Source organism: Loxodonta africana, chromosome 10 (genome assembly GCF_030014295.1).
Source record: "Loxodonta africana isolate mLoxAfr1 chromosome 10, mLoxAfr1.hap2, whole genome shotgun sequence".
Taxonomy (NCBI): domain Eukaryota; kingdom Metazoa; phylum Chordata; class Mammalia; order Proboscidea; family Elephantidae; genus Loxodonta; species Loxodonta africana.
The window spans coordinates 19124578-19147313 of record NC_087351.1 but is presented as its reverse complement, the minus strand read 5'-3'; the positions used below and the strand labels follow the sequence as shown (position 1 = coordinate 19147313).

The following is a 22736-nucleotide window of genomic DNA, read 5'->3' as shown; positions in this document are numbered from 1 at the left end:
GTCACTTCCAGGGAATAGGACTCTTGGTTTCTACCAGGCTTTAAACTGTACCATCATCTCTCCCATAACATCCTGGAAAGCATACATGCCTAACAGCAAAACCTCTGATAGTTATCAGAAGTATATATGGTAGAGAGAAAAGTTCCTGGGTGATGCAAACAGCTAAGCACTTGACTGCTAGCCAAAAGGTTGGCAGTTCAAACCCACCCAGGGGCGCCTCAGAAGACAGGCCTAGCAATCTGCTTCAGAAAGTTCACAGCCATGGAAACCCTATAGAGCAGTTCTACTCTGCATACACGGGGTTGCCATGAGTCAAAAGCAAGTCCACAGCAACTAACAACAACGTGGTAAAGAGGTAACAGCCAAAGGTTTTTTGTTGTTTTTTTTTTTTTTTCAAACTCATGATAGCACTTCTGGAAGTGGAAAGCGAGAGAGGAGGACTCTAATGTATTCATTCATGCATTCATACATTCGCTCAACAGATGTTTATTAACTGACTTCTGTGCCCCACTGGAATGCAGACTGCCCTCATGGAGTTTACATTCTAGAAATGTTTGATAACTGCAAGGTAAAATTATCCATATTTTCTTTTTTCAAAGAATCATATTCTTTGATTGCTTTACCTTACTTGTCCATTTTTCCTGATGACTTAGACAGTTCCAACTTCTAATTGGTTCTTACACTTTCCAGCATTTGCCTTTGTAAATCTGTAAAATTGGGAGGCTTGCTTTTGGGGGTTGTGTTAGTTAGCCAAAGAGATTTTCCTTATCATGAAATATTTATTGTGAATAAGACAAAATTTTTAACTACCCTTTTAGAGCAAGCTGGGATCTGACATACCTGAAGCATTATGTCACATTTGGTTAATGATAGATTTATAGGCTATGTATCAGACTTAATCCTTTAGTTACTTGACTTTGCCAAGGATGAAAATTCCAATAATTTTTTTTATCTTAAGCAGACATTTATATATCCAAAACTCGTAAATCTCTTTGAGCCTTGAGATAAACATCTGACTGAACTCTGGGTTACCCTGTGATATTTTAAGAACTGAGCCAAGGAAATAGGAGAAAGACCCTATTCCTCTATACCTAATGGTAAAAGCCCATGAGTTATGGTGTTGGCGAAGAGTATTGACTACACCATGGACTGCCAGAAGAACGAACAAATCTGTCTTAGAAGAAGTACAGCCAGAATGCTCCTTAGAAGGGAAGATGGAGAGACTTTGTCTCATGTACTTGGAAATGTTATCAGGAGGGACCAGTCCTTGGCGGAGGACATCATGCTTGGTAAGGTAGAGGGTCAGCAAAAAAGAGGAGGATGCTTGATGAGATGGATTGACAAAATGGCTGAAACATAGCAATGATTGTGAGGATGATGCAGACCGGCGTGTTTCGTTCTGTTGTACATAGGATACCTATGACTTAGAACCGACTCTGTAGCCCCTAACAACAACATCCTGTTAGAAATACATATGGGGGCAAGCAATATTTATATAATAAAGGTTTATTTAATTTTATAGTACTTTCTAATATTCATAAAGTTGGAAGTGAAAAGTTTAGAAATAATCCCAAAATTTATCAAAGTGTGTCCATCCTAGACTAAGTGGCCAACACCAGAATGAACTATAACACTGTTAGCCCGGGCTTTGCCGACCTGATGATCACTATCCATTAGGGTTGTCATATCAATTATATATTCTCTGGCATCAAACACTAAATCAGCTGAAATGATGGGTTTGCCTTTGGCATGTTCCCCCAGGGAAATAACTGAGAAACATGTAATAATTCACACAACCAATTTTGTAAACTACCCCAACTTTTGAAAGAAGGCTGGGGTATAAATCCTACATAGATAGGATATGATTTGTACCCAAGGTCAGCCCGAAGTGTGCCCTCACTCTTAGTACTTAAATGTTTTTAAAGTAAACATGGCCTTGGGCACTTAGTTGCTTTTAGGTTTTCTGTTTCTTTCACTGCATTTGGGTATTTCTCTCTTCTTCCCATTTTGAGAATGAGTACTGCCCACCCCGTGAATCCTCTTTTGAAACAAAACCAGGACTATGGTATTTAAACACATCCTCCAGTTCACAGCTAAATAATCGAAATGTAAAGATGGTTCCGACCCCACCGCTCCTGTGTCTCTACCCCAATCACACCGTTCAAACCCCTCCCCAAATAATGAAAATATCATGGAGAAAATTAAAAAACATACGTACAACAAAGCCAAAAACTCACCTTTTCTAAGAAGACTTCTAGAATAGTCCCATGTCATTGCTATAAATATTCTTGTTCTGTGTACCCTTTGGCATTTGTTTAACCAATCAGTAACTTATATTTTACACTTAATGTGAATAAATTTGTTCTTATGTTATTAAAATTGAAGTTCTAAGCAACTAAAGAAGAGGACCCTGTCTTTCGTGGCTTGTGCGCCACGCAGGATTAATACACAGGCCTGTATATAGATTCTTAACAGGTGAATGCAGAGGGACTGGCCGATTTGCCAAGAGCAGTCATTTCTCCCAGAAAGCAGATTAAAGGCCACAGACTAAAGACAAAATATTGTCTGTCTTTGTTTCCTGTTCTACCCATCTCGGTTTTTCTCTTCTGAGGAGAGATTTACGATAGGCTGGAAAGACTAAGTATGACGTCTGAGTATACCCAACGCAGGACAAAGTGAAGTCGAAATTAAGCACTTTTCCAGGTAATTTCATGTTGACATGAAAATGCCTAGTTAGGTAAACACCAAGGAAGGTTTCAGGTGGTTGCAGTTGCCTATTTATATACATTTATAAACATTTAAATTTTCTTCAAAATAATGTATTTCCTATTTATTTTTCACATGGCATAAAAGCATAAAGTGAATCAGTATTCATAATAGATATTTTACATTTTTAGTTCTCAAAATTATGGAAAGTGAGTTGATGTTACAGAGAGAGAAATTTGTGCTTTTAATAACCCAGGTAGATCCATGAACTGACTTATATAATCGTAACTAGGGTTCTCTTTCTCTAGTCATTTCATTTTGCAAATACAGATATGCCAAGCAAAAGAGTAAATGAAACAACCAAGTAATCATATTTATTTCATCTTTAGATACTACTAGAAAAAGTATATTTGCATTGTGTATTAAATTGACCATAGTGCCAGAACCTTACAATGGTATATTACTTGATCACTACTCTATTATTATTGTACACACATTTACACACAGGCATAAATACATACATGCTTTGCGTATAAACATGTGCAAGCATATTTCACTTGGACTGAAAAGTTATTTACAACTGTCTAGAGATACATACAACAGTGATTAACAAGTGCATAACCAATCTACAACACACAGATTAAAACTAAATAAACAGTGTAAGAGTTTATTTTAAAACAAGTACAAGATGTTTTATATTTCTCCTCTGTCCTGAACTGTGTGTTTGAAAATGCATTGTTCATAAAAAACACATGCAAGCCTTTTTGATGGTGAAACAATCAACTTCCAACAGCCACATGTCTGTACACATCCTTAAAAGTTAGCACAGACCCCACACGGCAATCCAAAATGAAAAAAATGTATGTGTGTGTGTGTGTGTGTATGATTCTCTGCTGTCCCCTTTTTAGAGAAGGAGTTTTCTGTTTGCTTATTAATTAAAAAAGGAGCCCTGGTGGCGAAGCGGTTATGCACTCAGCTGCTAACTGAAAGGTTGGCAGTTCGAACCCACCAGCCACCCCGCAGGAGAAAGATGTGGCAGTCTACTTCCATAAAGATCACAGCCTTGGGAACCCTATGGGCCAGTTCTACTCTGTACTATAGGGTTGCTATGAGTCGGAATTGACTCGCTGGCAATGGATTTCGGTTTTTGGCTTCGTATTCATTGAAATAAAAGACTTGGGTGGGGAACATTGAAATCAATACAACTAAGTTTTGTTTTCATTATTTTTATTGTCATGAAGACACTGGTGCACAAGAAACTTGACTAAAGTCATTTCATAGTTGACTTGTCACCCATCAATTTAAAATCATTTGCTTTATTGACATGATCTAGATTTGTATTTTAGGATCCTAGTGCATTGAATATTCTTTTTTATGTAATCATGGTAATTTAGCTCATTTCGAAGAGAAGTATTAGATCTATTTCTTGAGCTTCCCTTATCCTGAGTAGAGACAAATTATGTATTAGTATATGAATTCCACCACCCTCTACCTTCATATTATATTACTAAACAGATGTAAAACCATACTTATTTTTTTTAATATGTAGTGATTTTCTCAGAGTTGGAAACAGAGAGAAGCCAAGTTAATACTGCAAACATAAGATACATCCCTATTCTAGAGATTTGAGGAACACAAATGGGCCTTTGGGGTTCACAGTATCAACCCTGTATCACAAATCCAACACTTCTTTTTTGGGAAAACAAATCTCCACCTGGTGTGCTTACTTAGATCTGCTGGTTCCATCGGTTTTCCTCATAACTTATTCCAGCCGTTTTTTTCCATTTATGTGAACAGGCTGTGGCAGGGTTCTGGATTTACTCCTCTTTCCTCGTGTTTAGATTCTGCCCCATAACTTCTGAATCCCTTCACAGCATGAAACATTTCTCTCCTTTGAACTTTATGTAGCGATCCTGTAATTCTCATCGCTTAGCTTACTTCCACCTGATTGTCAAATGCTTTAAATACGCTTCCTCAAATTTAATCATTTCAGTTTCTTTTGCCTGAATTATAGGTGGCTTTTCCATATACTTCCCGAATGTGGTGACACTTAACTTGAAACGAGTAGCTAGATAAACGTTTTTCCATATACTTCCCGAATGTGGTGACACTTAACTTGAAACGAGTAGCTAGATAAACGTTTTAGTGTAAGACTGTCAACTACACAGTTAGAAGAATCACTCCCTGTAGGCAGGTAGGTCCCAAACTCATATACTGGGCTTTTGATTAGTCACCTTGCTTCTGGGACTCTGCTCTTCTCTCTTTTCCAGGTGTTGTAAATATTTTTTAGAGTTGGATGGCTGTTGTAAGTTCCTGTGTAAATACAAGGTATAATGAGAGGCAGATAGTTGTTAAGAGTACAAGCCATAGAGCCAGACTTCTTGGGTTCAGAGGCTGGCCCTGCCACTTGCGAACCATGAGACCCTCTGTGCCTCAGTTTCTTCATCTGTAAAATGGGAATAATTATAGTGCCCCCCCATAGGATTATTGTGAGTATCAAATTAGCCCATGCATGTAAAAATGTTTGAAACTGCCTCTCACATAATAAACATTCAGTAAATGTTGGTTGCATCTTTGTTGGTGATAATTTTGTAATCATATTGCTTTATGTGTTTCGACATCAACTTTATAGACACAGTGACTGGTCAAGGACCCTCTGAAATTTGTGGAGATCTAAGAGTTAAAATGACTTCAGGAGACCGACCAGGGAGTTAGGTTATTGAAGCTAATTTAGCAAAAGGATATTTGACGGTGTGGTTAGAGAGATCTAAGTTCCTGCATCTACTTTTCATTTCAGTACTCTCTGAAGAAGATACCTCAAGGGAAAGTATAATAGAAAGCTAATAGTCTTCTCTCTCGATAACTAAAAATACCATCCGTATAATTCCTGCGTTAGAGGGTAATACACAGGCATGGCAAGGAAGAGGGAGTATTTTGTTTTACAGTTAAGAGAGTAAGCAAGCCCTTCCTTAATCGTATATTTAGGGACCCAAATTTTCTGTACCTTTGAGTTCCTCAGAGGGTCATAGAAAACCTTGGATTGAGAGGCATGATTTTTACCTTCTATCATTTTCTGTCAAATCTTGGTACTCTAGAATCCTCAGAAACTAACTAAAGATAGCCAGATTTTTGTGGAAAGCCAAGAACTATCTTGTTGAAGTACCATTTTTGAAATATTCTTGTGACAGTCTTTTAAAAATATATTACAGGTTCCACCACCTTTTAAATCTAAACAAAACGTTACCAGCATCTATTTTTCCTGTACTGTCTTTAGCACCTAGTGAGATTGACAAAACCTCTTTGCCTGAACCCCAAACACCCTTGGGCTTACACAATTAGAGTTTTTTTAAACATCTCTTCACTGGTTGTCAGCAGTCACTCACCTTGTCAGGCAGTGTGTTCTGCCTGTGACCAGGCTCCTGTGCTCTGTCTCCATCCCCTTCAAATTTGCAGCTTCAGAAATCCAATGACCAAGCTTAACACCAAAACCACAGAACTGAAATTCTTCATTTCATAGATGATTTCTGTATCTCTTTTAGGTAACCCAGGAGTCTTATATGCAGCTGGGAGGGGCACTGATGTATATAGCAAGAGGCTCTGCTAGTATAAAAGCACAAAGTTGCTTAATTGAGATTTGCCTTGATGAAGAGTTTCTACTTATTGATACCAAAAAAAGAAAAAAAAAACCCGTTGCCGTCAAGTTGATTCTGACTCATAGCCACCTATAGGACAGAGTAGAAACGCTCCATAGGGTTTCCAGTGACTGGCTGGTGGATTCAAACTGATGACCTTTTGGTTAGCAGCCAAGCTTTTAACCACTGTGCCACCAGGGCTCCTAAGTAGGTATAAATTCTGGGTGTGATTTTAACTGAAAAAGCCAATCTACACCCAACAAGCCTCTTCAAACTGCGTATGTAAAGAATGACATGTGATTTATACTTAAACTCACATCTGTAATACACATCTGTATTAGTTATCTATTCCTATATAACAAATTATTCCAAAACTAAGTGACTTCAAATAACACACATTATTATCTCACAATTTCTGTGGGTCAGGAATCTGGGCAAAGCTCAGCTGGGTCCTCTCTTTCACAGTCTCTCACAGGTTGCATTCATGGTATCGGCCCAGGGTCTGCAGTCTCATCTGAAGGCTCGACTCTGGAAGTATCCACTTCCAAGCTTACTCAGGGGTTGTTGGCAGGATTCAGTCCCTCATCCACTGTTGGACCGAGGGCCACACTTCCGCACTGGCTGTTAGTGACAGGCTACCTTCAGTTCCTTGCCACTTGGGTTTCTGCCATGTGGTAGTTTGCTTCATCAAAGTGTACAAGCAGAGAAGGCAATAGAGAATCTGAAAGCAAGGTGAAAGTCACAGTCTTCTGTAACCTAATCACAGAAGTGACATCCTATCACTTTTGCTGTATTCTGTTTGTTAGAAACATGTCACTAGGTCAAGCCCATATTCAAGAGAAAAAGATTACACAAGGGTGTGAATACCAAGAGGCTGGGGTCACTGGGGCCATAGAAGCCCACTACCACAATATCTCTCTGCAATTCTTAGTTGCAACTCAGAAAGACTCCACAACCACCACCACTGTGGGTGTTCTTTCATTGCTACTGTTGCCCAATTTTATCTGAATGTTTCTCTTCTGTACCTCTCACTCTATAGATGACAGTGGTAAGACTGCTCTCTGTAGAGTGGGTCCTAGATAGCGCCTGGTATAGTAGCTAAGTGTTTTTTCTTCTAGCTCATTTTTCACCGAGAAGGTGAGCCTTATGTTTAGGAACAATTAATTATTGACAAATTTGCTAAGCATTTTCACACATCTATAAATATGTCTTAGTGTTACCCATAACTTGGAGTCTCACTGTTCACCTGGACCTAAATCATCCGTTCATGGGAAGAGGTGGAACTTTCCAAATCTGACGCTCTTTAAAACAGACAAAAATTTTGCTAAGGCCCCTGGGTGATAACAGCTGCGCTCTTAGAATCCGTGTATTTAGAAAATACGTAATGACAGAAAGCCACTGTGGATCCCCGTTAAATCACCTACATATTTAAAATAAGATTTTTTTTCTTTTTTCTGTCTGAGGACAGTGCTTGGTGTACATAAAGATCTCTTGCAGTGACTTCACAACACCTCATGGATCTCTGACAAGATTAGGAACCTCTGAGTTAGATCCCCGGGGCAGGAAATAAAACTCAAATGCTTATAGGGGCCAAGTGCAACATAAATGAGCAGATTAGGCAAGAAAAGAAATGTGTCCTCTGTGCTCAGGTTATCTGTGCTTTCTCATATTTCATAGAGCTGTGACTATGGAGAATGGGCATCTACAATAAGAAAGTCTATAGTGCAGGCATGGCAGTCGAAGGAACCTAGCCGTGAGCCTGTGCCTCAGGGAGTAACAGAGTGGTGGGGGCTGCAGCAAACCTGAGGACATGTGTCCTATCTCAAAGGGGCAGCTGTTACTCAATTCCAACTGATTGTTACAAAATCAACCGATTTCTCAAGAGGAGCTGAAAGTGCAGGATTTTGTGTGAAAATACCCAAGTTTTATATGTTAGCTCAATTTTTAAAAATGGATGAAAGCCCAGCCCAGCCTTCATTTAAAAGACCCAGTCATAGAGATGTCACTATTTTCCAAGGCAGCTCACTTCATTTTTTTCAAAAGCTTCAGTTGTAGAAAAAATTTTATTCGTGTCGAATCTGTATGTGATTCTGGCTGCTTTCCAACATTGCCCTGCCTCTTCGCTCAGCATCTACAGCCTGAATCCCACTCCTCATCCCCAAGAGCACTCTAAGAACCAGGATATGGTGAGCGTGTTACCAACATAAGTGCTCATTTCTAGGTCAGACACACTCTGTAATTCTCACAGTTCCTCAGATACCCAGGGTTCTCCTCTGGACTGGTTCCAGACTGGTGACCCCAGAACGCTCTGAAGTACACCCTAGACATGGTCTAGCCAGAGCGAAGGGCATCTCCTCTCCTTCTGGTTACACTCTGATACTACATATCACCCTGTTTAGGAAACTGATCACCACATCACAGACCCTCCAGCCAGGTTGCCTGGGCTCTAGAACTGGCTCTTCTTCTACCTTTTAGCTGTGAGACCTTGGGCAAGCTACTTAATTGCTCTATGCTTTGGTGTCTTCATTTATAAGGTGGGGGCAATGATTGTACCTACCTCATAGGATTGGCAAGAGAATTAACTGAGTAAATATATGTGGTCAGAACGGTGTCTGGCATGTAGGAAGTGCTTTATGTTAATGATTAGTGTTGTGACTATTATTACTATCTCTGTGACCCATAAGTATGTTATTAGTGTACTCATTCTGATCACTAATAAAAATGCAAAGCCATGGCAGTGGCCAAGTCTGTCTGCACACCCTCTGCCTGACTGCCACTGATTGATTGACCAACTGCAAAGCTGTCTGATGCTATTATTACTAACCTTGTGTTCTCCTTCTTGTCCTGGAGAATATCTGCCGTCGTGTGCCAGGCGCTGTGCTAGGCACAGAGGACATGAATGTAAATAAAACCTGTCTTCGTCCTCGGTGGGCAAAAAGTGCAAGAAGACAAATGGTGAAACGGAGGGGTAATCCCTAGGAGACAGATATGGCACAAAACCCACAAAAGGCGCCGAGCTTTATTTAGTTCCACAGTCTCACATTTAATTTCTCTACATACCCTAAAATGGAAGGAAACCAAAGAACACGTTTATAAGGTCGTCATTTTTTATGAGGAACTTCAGCATTCATACCCTCAAGGTCATGGCTCTTGACTTTCACCTCCCTTTATTTGAAGAGGTATTTGTTTTGTTTTGCTTTTTTTTTTTTTTTGCTAATTTGGTAGTATATTATCTGCAAGCAAAATTATTTGTTCGAAACTCACTGGCATTCCAGTGGCTGCTCCACAGGAGTCTCTAAAATCCATTTGATCTTATTCTTTGGCACGAGTGTAGTAATCTTGACATGATGGTAAACCTTGAAATGTCTTTGCAGAATCAATTCACACACCCGTAGACATCCCATTACTGAGCGTCCCTGGGCTCGTGAGGAGGGCTGTAACTCCAGTAGCAGACCGACCCCTTTGCTTTACACATTCCCTCAGACCCAGGGACTCAGTTTTCTTCTAAACACTGTTACCAGAGCCTCTTTGATTTTTATTGGTCACAAAGGTTATATTTGCCTTCCCGGTGATCTCGTTCTTGTCCAGTGGTGCCACAGTAAATGGAAATAGTCATCACAAAGGTGAGATTGCCCAACCCATAACCATGCACTTGACCTACATAAAGCTTTGCTGGGGTCTGTTTTCTTCCTTTCAGAAGGATTGCCACCATTGGATCATTTGCTTTTTTTCAAATTACCAATCAAAATGGTCCCTTCTGTTATTTTCACATCATCAAGGAATTGATTATACAAAGTTGCTCAATTGGCCAGCCTCTTCAAAAACCGATATGTTGCTGAAAAGTTACCTTGGCAGCCAGGGGCGGTCATCCAATAAGCAAGGTAAGCACGGTGTGAAATTGTACAGATTAGTAAGCCAGCACAAGTAAGCTCGTGCATAACCTTGCTTACCAGGTCATCCACCCCTGCCAGGGATGATAAATTTAAAAAGAGGTTTTGATTCTGTAGGAAGGTGCCATGGGGCTGGGAGAGAGACAGAGGCCAGCCATACCTAGAAACAGAACCTTTGATGTGGTGACAAAACATGCAGTTGTTCACTACAGACGACCCGGTCAGCAAGGTAAGCACCGTGCTTTCCTTGCCTATTGGGTAATCTGCCCTGGTTGGCAGCATCTGATAATCTGGGTCCTGAGCTGTTGGAGAAATCTCAGAAACACTCTGAAGTAGGTGTCAGGGCCAGGTCTTGCTCTGCCATTAAATCCCCAAGCTTGTCACCCTCAAAAATCCCTATTGTTTTTGTCACACAAAGACCTTGTACTTTGAAAGCCTCTGCCGACCAGTCTCCATTTACACAGGGAAGTTGTGTTTCCTCCGTTTGAATCAAGCACATACTGCCAATCAACTTTTGAGCTGCACGAGAGAGCTCGTGTCACCTCCTAAATTAATATAATTCCATCCAAAAGCTAAGAAACACAAAGACTTAGATAGATGGGAGAGCCTTATTATGAGTCACTGCTAAATATAATTCCAGGATCCGTGTTACAATCTTCAGGGGGTCCTGGTCGTGCACCAGTCTGCGAAATGTTCAGATTCCCAGTCTTACAAAACCTTCCTGGGTTGCAGATTTTATCCGTTGCCTCGCAAGTGAAACAAGTCCATTTTCTTGAGCATCAAGGTGCTCCCGAGCCTGGCTTTTCTGCCTAGAAGATGCCATTTTCGTGAAGAGCTGTCATACTCCGTGTTCTGTGGCTTATGATTTAGCTGTTGGGGGAAGCACACGCTGCTCTTGCTCTGAGTGCTGGTGATATGTGTTTTTGTTTTATTAAATCTTTAAAATACTGGACTGGTTGTTTACGATCCCCATATATTCTTTTGTTCTTGTCAGCGACTGGTTAGATCACATTTTCTTCTTCCTTTATAAAAATAGTAGTGCCTTTCTAAAGAATGTCATGGTCTCCAGAATGGCTGCAGCTGGAGGAACGTGTGGAGCTTAATGTTAGCTTGGCCGAGGCTATGATTCACACATGCTTCGCCGACGGGAACGTTTCAGGCTTCCCTGACGTGGGCCACAGATGTGCACGTCTTCCTGCTCTTCCCAGCCTCGTTTGACAAATCTGAGATCATTGGGTACTCATCACAGAGCCCTTTGTAAAATAAAGGTACCAAAGAGTGTATGTTTCACTTGCAGACAACTGTGATTAAGTTACTAGGAAACCCTGGCTGGGTTACATGGAAGCAAGGTCTCATCCAGGTGTGAGCTTCCCCCGTGTGCATATGAGCACTAGGGCACACACAGTCTGTGCCACAAGTAGCCTAATTCTTCTAGCCTCTTTGAATACTCTTCCTCGGAGATGCTGGGAAAGAAGAGAGCGTCTCCAGCCAGTCCCGAATTCAGGTAAATCTCGCAGGACCTGGTGCTCCAGGACTTCTCATTGTACCCACCGGCTGCATCCCCTAGAGCAAGTTCAGTTGATGCTACCATCTCCTGGTTCTCTCTCTTGATGGAGGGGACTCAAAAAGTTTCAGTTAATCTGGAATACAACCGGAGAGTGAATCCCTTACTGATGTGTGTCCCCAAATAAACCATTACCTGACATCCAATTGAACTCATTCCTGCCCATCCAGTGTCTCTCAGCCCATCCTGTGCCGTTCGTTTTGGCAAGTACACTACAGCCTGTAATAAATCATGGAAGGAAGAAGCTCCTCGGCCGAGCGTGGTTCAGCCTGCCCTGATGTTCGAATACAGAAAGCAGTTCTCTTTTTAGACATCCTTTTACTAACCCGACATTCATAATTTATGATTTCACTGTAAAATTCCTGCAACCCTACACCAAAAGTAGTGCTGCCCTTTAATTAAGTGCTCTCAGTAGGAAAACCGTGGAGCCGATGTGCAGAACCTTCGCCGCGCGCGCGGTGATTGATGGTGGTTACATCTTTATGAACCCAAGCCGAAAGGTCTCAACTTCCTGTTGGGCGCAGGGGCCTATAGGGCCACTTCCTGAGCCTGCTTAGCAGGGATCAGTCGCGGCCAGCAAAATCGCAGATAACTCGGAGGCACGATTTAGAAACGTTGAGGTTTTCAGCCTGCGCCTGTCTATGCTTTGTCACAGGCCTGAGTGTCGTCATTCCTCATTTTCAGGGTAGGAACCTACGACCAGGCTTCATGCTGCGTCCACACTCACAGGGGTGATGAGGCAGAAAGTCAAGGTTGGGGAGAAGGTCTCTCCGAGGGATCCCCATGAGTCACATGGGATTTTTTTTGAAAAACTGGAAAGAAAGGATGACAGGAGTGACTTCTGGCCCTAGTAGTGCATGAATGAATATTAAAGCCAGAAAAGGACCTAAAACTGTCCCATTTTTTTAATTAATTTTGAAACTTTTTTTTTTTTTCTTTGTTGAAAATAAAGTGGGAAAAAAAACCTTTGCTGTCAAGTCGATTCCAACTCATAGCGACCCTATAGGACAGGGCAGAACTGCCCCATAGGGTTTCCAAGGAGCAGCTGGTGGGTTCAAACTGCCAACCTTTTGGTTAGCAGTCGAGCTTTTAACCACTGCACCACAAGGGCTCCTTTTTGAGAATAAAAAACCAAACCCACTGCTGTCGAGTCGATTCCGACTCATAGGGACCCTACAGGACAGAGTAGAACTGCCCCACAGAGTTTCCAAGGAGTGCCTGGTGGATTCAAACTGCCGACCTCTTGGTTAGCAGCCGTATTCCTTAACCACTGCGCCACCAGGGTTTCCTAGTTGAGAACAGGCAAGTTTAATTGTTAAGATAGTACCACTAAATGGTGGGAGTCCCTGGGTGGTACACAGGGCTACACCCTTGGCCACTAATTGAAAGGTTGGAGGTTTGAGTCCACCAAGAGGCTCCTCAGAAGGAAGGCCTGGCAATCTACTTGCAAAAATTCAGCCATTGATAACCCTGAAACGAAGGGGGTTGCCAGGAATCGTAAACGACTTGATGGCAACTGAGTTTGTTTTGCCAGGAATCGTAAACGACTCGATGGCAACTGAGTTTGTTTTGTTTTGAATGGTAGGACACTAAAATCCCAAAACTTATGCTTCCGAGCTTAAGTTACCTTAAGCTCATCACTGTGTCTACTTTGAAATGTAATTAGGATAGTTGCTATATTTGCAGTACTATAACTTCCTTGCAAAAAGAGAAGAAATCCATCCAAGGTGGAAATACTTTTTTTCTTGGTATAAATTCAGCTACTTCAGTCATAATCGTAGCAACTAAAATGAAAGCTTTGTGCAATGCAGACGTTTAATTATTTGGGAGAATACATATCGATGCCTCAAAAATGACTTTTTTCTGGAGCTGTGTGGTAGCTGTATGAATGTTATTTTCTCGCCTTTTGCAGATTTGGGCCTGGCTTAGTCATCTATTGGTATGGCTTTATCCAGGAGCTGGACTGTAACCGGGAGAGGGGTATCCTGCTCAAAGCCTGTTTCCCCACGGACATTGTCACCTTATGCCATAGCACAGCTTGACCCTGAAGATCCTGGAAGAGAAGCTGGGAGGAAAAGGTGAATCCGGAAGCAATTTTACTTTCCTGCAGTGTAAACTCCTGGCAACATCTGCCCTGAACTTCAGCTGAACTCTTGCTGCCTGGGGTCACGCTACTGCCTCGCTAGACAAACATATCGGGAGTTTCTGTCTTCCTTCATCCCTTGCTGATGTGAACAGCCAAGAACTACAGACACAACCCACTCATTATCAGCATTTCTGTCTCTGTCAAACAGTTAGTTTACAGATAGTCATAATCTTTCTTCCTTCCGGATGGTTTCTCCTTGTGTACTGAACAAAGGAAAAATGTAGAGCCTGAAAGGTGTGATTTTTCAGTTCTCCTCTCAGTTACCGAATCACCCTCTGATTTTTTTCTCTAAGGCCCCGTTCGTTATCTTTCCCTCCCCCTTCCTCTCCAGACTCCCAGATACCCAGGGTTAAGTTACAGCCTAATGGAATAAGCTAGCACGAACCTAGAAAAGCCAAAGTCTGAAACTAAATTTTTGCCCTCACCTGCAGGGCTCTGGTAGACCTAGATGGTAGCAGGAGCTGTGGACTAATTTTGTCTGGCCTTCATGGTTTCCTGGTTTCTATGGCATTAAGCCAAGCTGCAAAAATATTTTTTAGGAGAATTCCTTCTTTTTATACTCATTTAAATCTAAACATTTTACCATTATCGAATTTAAAACTGTTAGTTACACTATGTCTGGGAGCCACACTGCTACTTTGGTTGGGGGCTAAGTAGAAGATGATCGAAGCTGAGTGGTGGCATTGAGAAGTTTATTTTTAAACATGGCTAGTTGTCAGTAGTGGTTAAAAGACAGGGCGGCTAAGCAGAAGGTCAGCGGTTCGAATCCACCAGGCGCTTCTTGGAAACCCTGTGGGGCAGTTCTACTCTGTCCTCTAGGATGGCTATGAGTTGGAATTGACTCGATGGCAACAAGTTTAGTTTTGTTTTAGTTGTCAGTATGTATGTTACCCAGTATTTTTATGAGTGAAAAGTTTTTAAAAGCACATTTTTGTATACTGCTTTGTATCTGCTTTTTATATCACATAATTATATAACAACTAATGTAGGCATTAGAAATGTTGAGCTTTAGGTGAGTTAAGTGTACTAGAAATAAACCTAGCGTAATTTTTACATAAGCAAAGTAAAGGAGATTTTGTATTTCCTCACCTTAATTTATTCATTTTTTTCTACTGCAGGCCAAATTTCAGTCTAAAGCAAAGCATCAACAGATCATGTAATTAGTAAAATATTTTCCCCCATGATTTTTGAAATAATAATAAACATGTAACTTTTACGAACAACTTTAAGTTACACACATTACTTGGTTCTTTCAAAAGACTCTTTCGTTTGTACTTTGTTCATTTTGTGCCTAAGAAGGTTTATGAAGGTCGGCTGGCTGCCTTACCTTTCAAGGGACACAAACGGCGAGCCGGGTCCCGTGCTGTTGGGATTTCACTTGGCGGTGGGCTGCATTCAACAGAGAGAGGAAGAAGAGGAAAAGCTGAGGAGATGTCAGGCAAGCTTTTGTTTCAGCGTAAAGTTGGTAAGGCAAGTTTTGAGAGTGAAACAAGGTGATTTGAAACCACTGCTCTTGCTTTGATCTGGAGCGTTTACCCACGCATGCATACAACAGTTTTGTTTTAAAACATGCCTATGTATTTTCTTAACGAACAGAACCGTTGTCAAAACCCATTTTCATGGCTTGCACTAAACTGCTTTTTCTTCCTTAGGAATAAATTACATTTACCTGCACAGATGTTGAAAATCGCGTTAAACCCCAGTCAAGGATTTGTTTGTTTTACATTCAACAAATTTATGATGAGGGTGCACAAATAATTTTAAAACAAACAAACAAACAAACAAAAAAGGTGCTTGCATTATGTATTTATTCTTCTGCTGGGTGCCCTGACATAATGTGCTGTAGAAGGTGCTGGTGTTTTCCTGCCCAGGCACCACCTTGTATTCATGAATGCAGCTTTACGATGTGGCCCTTACACATGAGGAAGAAACCAGAAAACTGTACACACTGTGATAACATTACAGCCTATTCAGAGTTCAGCTGTTTTCTACACAAAAACTAATGTGATTATTGTATCTGCTACTTTCGAATTGGAGGGTGTGGAAGAAGAAAGTAATGTTCCCCGACTGGAAGCTTCGACAGTCCTTGTTCTTTTTCTTATGTATTAAAAATGCTTATGTGCGTGCTTGTTCTTTGTTTTTTTGCTTTAGACAATACACACATCAGCCCTCGAAAATAAACCTTTTTTTTTTTCTTTTATTGCTGTTGTCATTAGAACGTTAACGTTAGAGCCAAATCTTGTTTTACGGAGCATCCTGCAAACTGTGCTAACGAATTATGTCAAGCCAGAAAGCAGGAGTGTGTATAAAACAAAAGTAAATGGTGTTCTCTCTGGCATATATAGACTTGCCAAGCATCTGCTCTCACAGACTAACAGGAGACACGTTTGGAGCATGTAGAGAGATCAGCTCAGAGCAAAACTGATCCAGGACGGATGATACTTAAGTTGACTTCATAGACCCCCTTGCACTCCCATCCCATCCCCCAAAAACAAACAATGAGGATCCTTTTTTTTTGTTCATTTGCCATCTAGTGAGGTGCCTGTCGTGTCTCCTAAACATGCATAAAATCACACATAAACGGGAAGGCTCAGGGCTCCAAAGTAGAAAGCCTTAAGGGGAAATAATTTTCTTTCAACCATAGGTGCGTGTACCTGCTCATTAACTACAAGGTTTGATTCCACCCTGGAAACGAAGATAAATTGTTGGTCTTTGGGGGGTGCATTAACTCATTCAAGCCGCTAGGGGATTGTTGAGAACCTCGGGATGAGGTAATCTACTAAATGTTCCCGGGTGGGCCACTAATTAATGCACAGCCTGAAGTGAACAGTTAATTCTCTCGCCTCTCACTAGGGAGCTACACCCATTGTTTCATTTCCTCTTTGGAACCAAGATACCTTAGCTGCCTTCTCTTTTTAACCTGCTCCCACTACAGACCTGCTGCTTCAGTTGAATTACATCTTTACTGCTGTGACATGGTCCTTCCCTTTTAGGTTTTCCCCTCTCCCTTTACTAGCCTTTGTGAGTTTCCCTCTACGGGGGCGTGTATCCTGCATTTTCCTCACTACCCATTGGCTCTTTTTCTCTCTAGAAAATGATCCTAAGAACAAAATGCATCCCATATAGGTCCTGATCCACATGGGGGCGGGGAATGCAATTGGCCTGACCTCTTTGGGGAAAAGCATACCCCAAGCATTCTCCACATGGCACAGAATTCAAGTGCATGCATGGCACCTGACAGATCGTAACACTTTTAACTAATGACAGTTTACAGGGTCACAAATATGGCGTAAGGTTTATGCCTTTAGTAAACGTTTTGGCAAAAGTCTACTACTACCCGTTGCCGTCCAGTCAATTCTGACTCGTAGCAATCCTACAGGACACAGTTGAACTGCCCCATAGGATTTCCAAGGCTGTAAATCTTTATGGAAGCAGATTGCCACAGCTTTCTCCCACAGAGCAGCTGGTGGTTTCAAACCTCTGACCTTTGGCTTAGCCCCCAAGCTCTTAGCCACTGTGCCACCAGGGCACCTCTTGGTAAAAGTAGCCCCTCCAGAATGTAAACTCCTTGGGCCTGTGCGTTGTTGCTCAGCTGATTAAAATTATGAAGCACAGTAGTACAATGTCTGTGTGATTTAGTTAGACAGTCAGCTCAGCTCGTTCATCTTAGGGGCAGCTTGCCATTTTCCATGTGGTCGGATGCGAGCAAGTTGCCTCAAAGTATAACTCTTTTGTTACAAGGATAGGAGGAGAAAAATCTCCCAGTTGACACATTCTTGATTAGGGTTAAGGAACAAACCGGCTTAGAGAAGAAACTAAAAGGCAAACAACGAGAGCTGGCCAGCAACGTCACCATTTACAGAAAAGTGTCTCTCTGACCCTGTCTGTATAAAGTCATTCTTGGGTTAAGGAAGGGTCACATGTGACACAAAGTTTGGATCATCTAAATGTATTACTCAAAACTAAACTTTCTATGTATAGTAAACCTAGTCTGAACCTGGTCTGTTAAGGACATATCAGGACTCCAAAAATTAAATAAGGAAAATGGAATTATGAATTAAATAATAACCAGAACAGCTTAGGTTTCCCTTGTGTTTTTCACTTTCCTGCTATTGTTTTGAATGTGGCTGTGAGACAAAGAGCTGCCTAGGTCAAGTGCTATAAATTACAGTTTTCATACAATAGTAATCCACTAAAATTATTTCAAAGCTCGATCAAAGTACTTCAAAAACACTATTAAAACTTTTCCACAGTACAAGGGGAGGGGAAATGCCCATTTGACGCCTTAATTTGTTTCAGTGTAGCAAAGTCCGACCTTTATGTCATACCTACCTTATATAAAATCTGTCTCTTTGGCTAAAAAAAAATCCAACTTTTTCTTATTATCATTTCCTGTATAAGGAAAGGGGATTTAAGTTTCTATCGAGCTCAGCTAGAACAACAATGCATTCGCAGTCACTTTTAATGTAAGGAAAAGATACATGTAGTAGCATTTTAAAATAAAGCATAACTTGACAGTATTTAATTGTGATCCTCAAGGTATTTATAAAGATGATGTAACCCCTCATGCCTTGGAATAAACTGGATCTCGGTGGATTTCTCTGGTATTTTAGCCATAATCATGGCAGCAGATGTATTTAGTTTTTCATCCCTTTTCCCTCATCGCTTGGATTTATCTGGAGCAAAAAAAAAAAGTTTTTTTCTTTTTTTTTTATCTCATGTCATACGCAAGCATGATGGGAAGCACCCTAGTGATAGCAAAGCTAAGCAAATTCTGAGCTCAGCTATATAGATAGATAGCGCGGGGCTGCGGCAACAATGCCAGACTCAGCTAAAGACCCCTGGCACTATGTCAGGGTAATTTTTATTTTTTAAAAGGAAGGTCATTTTGAGATGCTGACGTGAAATATAACCAAGTCAATTAAGTAATAACAATTGAAGTTCAGAGTTTAATTGAGGACTGAACATGAAGCCAATGGCCATTAACCTAGATGGCCATTAATTCCCTGGGAAACTGCCTTGGTTAAGGGTATTACCAGGATACTAGCATTTTTTTCTTAAAAAAAAAATGTCTTGGTCGTCTTTACATCCAGCACAGATGCATTTAGAAATAATAATATAGTGTGTCTTTAGCAGACTTTCTGTATTTCTTAAATTTCCTTGAAATTCTTTTAGAGGGCCAATAAAAATGTAGGTAATCAGAACTACCTCTTCTCTGCAGGAAACCATAGTTTTATTAGTAATTTGAAAGATGAGCACCCTTTCCTTGATTGCCTTTATTTGTCTTAACTGTTGGCATATTTGTGTCTGTACTTGTTTAATGGCAAGATTTCTTTGCTAGACTGTAAGCTCCATGAGAGCAGACACTAAATTTATTGTGTTCTTGCTCTATCCTCCCAGTGCCTAGCAGAGCCCTGGCACAAATCAGGTGTTCAATAAATGTTGAATGAGTAAATGCATTTTAAATTTATATGAAGTATGTTTTCACCCACTTTTCATTAAATGGCCTTATGCAGATAATTGGAACTATTAACTATCTCATTTTCTTCAGCTAAAAACCTGAGTATATTTACTAGAGTAGGAGGTAAGCAGCATATATGTTGATGTTAATGAAAGAATTAATGATTAGAAACCCTCGAAATCTGAAATAAACAAGATTCATCTTCCAGAATCTTTTAGGATACACACTTCATTTTAAGGGGGATTCCTGTAATTTCATTGTATTTGCCTTAAAGTTAGCGTTGGTACATAATTATTCATCTATGAATTAGAACAATTAAAAATATTTCTCTATTAAAAAAAAAAGAAGAAAGGCTTATCTTTGTATTTCTATTTAAAAGACATTTTTCCCCAAAATCAAATCAGGGCCCCAAATTATGTCCCATACTCAAATTTTGGGATATTGAGTAAAGTTACTGGATTAACTGTAAATTCTACTTTTAATAATGCTGGGTTGATGGCAGAGTGCTTCCTGGCCGGGTGAAGTTGCTCACTGGCTCCAGAGAGAACAGTTCTTTGGTCATTTGCCAACAGGATCTGACCTCTGGAGAGATACTGACCGTGAACTGCTCAGTGGGCGTTTCCTTGCTAGTCATTCATTCAGAGTATATTATCATTTCCGTGCCAAAGCATTTGGCATGTTTCCTCATATTTTGGAAACTTGTAACACAAAAGGAACCAGAGCTTCCACATGTCTTCTTTGCTCTTCATGTTTCCCAGGACTAAATTTGTTGAGGCCATTTGGTGTGTGATTCCTTCCTTGAGAAACTGGAGGAGACTGACACCCAGTGCAGAGATTGCTGAGGCCAAGTTGGGTTTGGCTGCATGTGATATTTCTGTCTTATATTTCTAAATATAAAAATATATATATATATTTTTTGCATGTATTTATTCAAGATACAAATATTTCTTGAGTCCTGAAGGTGTATTTAGGAGTCCTTGAGTGGCACAAATCGTTACGCACTCAACTACTAACCGAGAGGTAAGTGGTTCGAACCCACACAGAGGTACCTCAGAAGAAAACCTGTCAACCTATTTCCGAAAGGTCGCAACCTTGAAAACCCTATGGAGCACAACTCTGCTCTGCAATACACAGGGCCCCCATAATCAGAATCAACTCAGCACTGGTTTTTGTTTTGTTTTGTTTTTAACGTGTATTTAGAAGTATTTGAGGTACTGTGGGGGAATTAAAGCCCTGGTGGCACAGTGGTTACAAGCTCAGTTGCTAACCAAAAGGTGGGCAGTTTGAATCCACCAGCTGCTCCTTCCTTGGAAACCCTATGGGGCAGTTCTACTCTGTCCTATAGGGTCACTATACGTCAGAATCAACTCAATGGCAGTGGGTTTGGTTTTTTTGGGGGGAGGGTGGATTTAAAAAATAAAAGTCTCATAAAAAGATAAATCACGGTCAAAATGGAAACAACACAAAAAGATTTCCTTTTACAAGCTGATTTAGTGTAATAATTAGCATAAAATTTTAGAAAAGGGAATCAGAGTATAATAGGGAAAAAAAGGAAACCTACAAGGCTTTAATTAGATGCTTTAACCCTAGATTAAGAGCAGCAAATAGTTGTCTAGTTGCTTATGGTGACTGCCTTCACTGCCGTAGAGAAGGATTCTGACGCTGAGTTTTGGCTCCGCAGGAACCAGGGTTTTGATCAAGCGTGGACACTAGTCTTTGGAATGGGTAGTGATGATGTTTTTTTCGCTCCTGCCCTAGACCCTTCGTGTTTCGTGCAAGTATAAATAAACTGAACATCTGGAACAGAACATAACCTAGTTCATGGACCTGAGTAATAAAAAAAAAGCAGTCATATTTTCCAGTAGTTCTATAACATCAAGTGAAATGTCCGTCCATGGCTAAAACCTGTTTAGTAATTCATATAAGCTAAACATGTCAATAGGAATGTGATTTAAAAACCTAAGATATACACCGGAAAAAAAAAAAATTTTTTTTTTTTTTTAAGGCCACAGATAATTACTACTCTCAGTAAAATAAATGCCTACAAGTTAAATGGTATTATTGATGAAAAACATTGGGTCTCTGTTTTTGTCAAGCCTTTGGCTCTGCATAAGAATCTTGAGATTTAAGGATTGTCTCGTGTTGGATGGTCTTCTATACCCCTTAGTGTTTTTGTTTGTTTGTTTTCTAATCAAACCAGGCTGGAATTTCAAAGTCAGCTAAGAACACCCCTTCTTCCTCTTTCATGGTCTTTATATCGTCTGGGTATATGATTTTCTGCTTAGCAAGATGCATTCTTTAAGGTGTCATTAAACAGTGATCGTGTATTTATAATATTGGTTATAAAATACTCCCAAACCAGAAGTGTTAAAATATTTCCAAGGATGAAGGAGATTGATATGCTTTATATCTAATGCAGGTTTTGTTAACATTCTTCCCGTTAAGCCATAAATAATTTTCCTAAAACCTTTTAATCTTATCAGTCCATAATTCTGGCAGCTCAAATAATGACAATCATTGCACACGGAAAATGAGTAGGTACGATCTAAAAGTATTATTTTTGCTCCTTTTAATAGAAGATTCCATCTGGGTTTTCAAAGTTACAATTTTTTTTTTAAGTTTTTCAATAAATGAAAAAAAAAAGCCCACGTAACAGAGCGTAATCAAAAAGCAGAAAGATGGCAAGTGGACGTGAGTGCCTTGCATTAAATGTGAGACTCGGTCTTTTGGTAGATTATGTTCATCTTACTTGCTTCCCTACTCTGTTCGAAAGTGTTTCCCAATAACAAAGGGTTAAAAACAGCAGACTAGGAGTGTGAAGGGAGCAAAGAGACTCATGTGAGAACTGAATTTCATTATCAGTTGGTTCCTTGACAATTCCCTGAGAGATTTGTGGAAAGTAAAACTGAGCCATTAGCCAAGATGAAACAAGTTTGTCTCGTAGACTCAGAATTTTAGAATTGGAAGGGACCAGAAGCCTCATCTTACAGATGAGAAAATTGAAGTCTGGAGGGGTAAAGTGACTTGTTCAAGGTTTACGTACCTTGCTAATTAAAGACAGGACAAGAATCTGTACCTCCAAACCTCTCACTGTCCTTTCCACTATCAAGTTAATAATTTATTTCTGAAAGAATTTCCAATATTTTTAAAGTATATTTAGTTATTTACAGAGTAGAGGATCATGGTATATTTTTTTAGTGAATTCTGAATTTTACTGCTTTGGCTCTGGCCCTGATACCCTAATCTCTGTGGTAGAAATCAGCCATTATCTTGTCAGAAATAACTCTCATTTTTACCAAGAGATTCCATTTGCCCTTTAGAATCCTAAAACCTTTAA

At 40.3% G+C, this 22736-nt stretch overlaps 1 protein-coding gene across 2 annotated transcripts in view; it reads left to right on the top strand.

The window, feature by feature from the left end:
* CDIN1 (CDAN1 interacting nuclease 1) overlaps positions 1 to 21334 on the top strand; it is a 250163-nt gene extending 228829 nt beyond the window's left edge. Inside the window, exon 7 of one of the 2 annotated variants that reach the window (XM_023558637.2) lies at positions 13705 to 21334. In XM_023558637.2, coding sequence (XP_023414405.1) covers positions 13705 to 13834 — 130 coding nt within the window. In that variant the 3' untranslated portion in view covers positions 13835 to 21334. The remainder of the gene's footprint in view (positions 1 to 13704) is intronic. The other variant, XM_003418729.4, reaches the window with a different exon arrangement.
* Positions 21335 to 22736: the final 1402 nt, after the last annotated feature.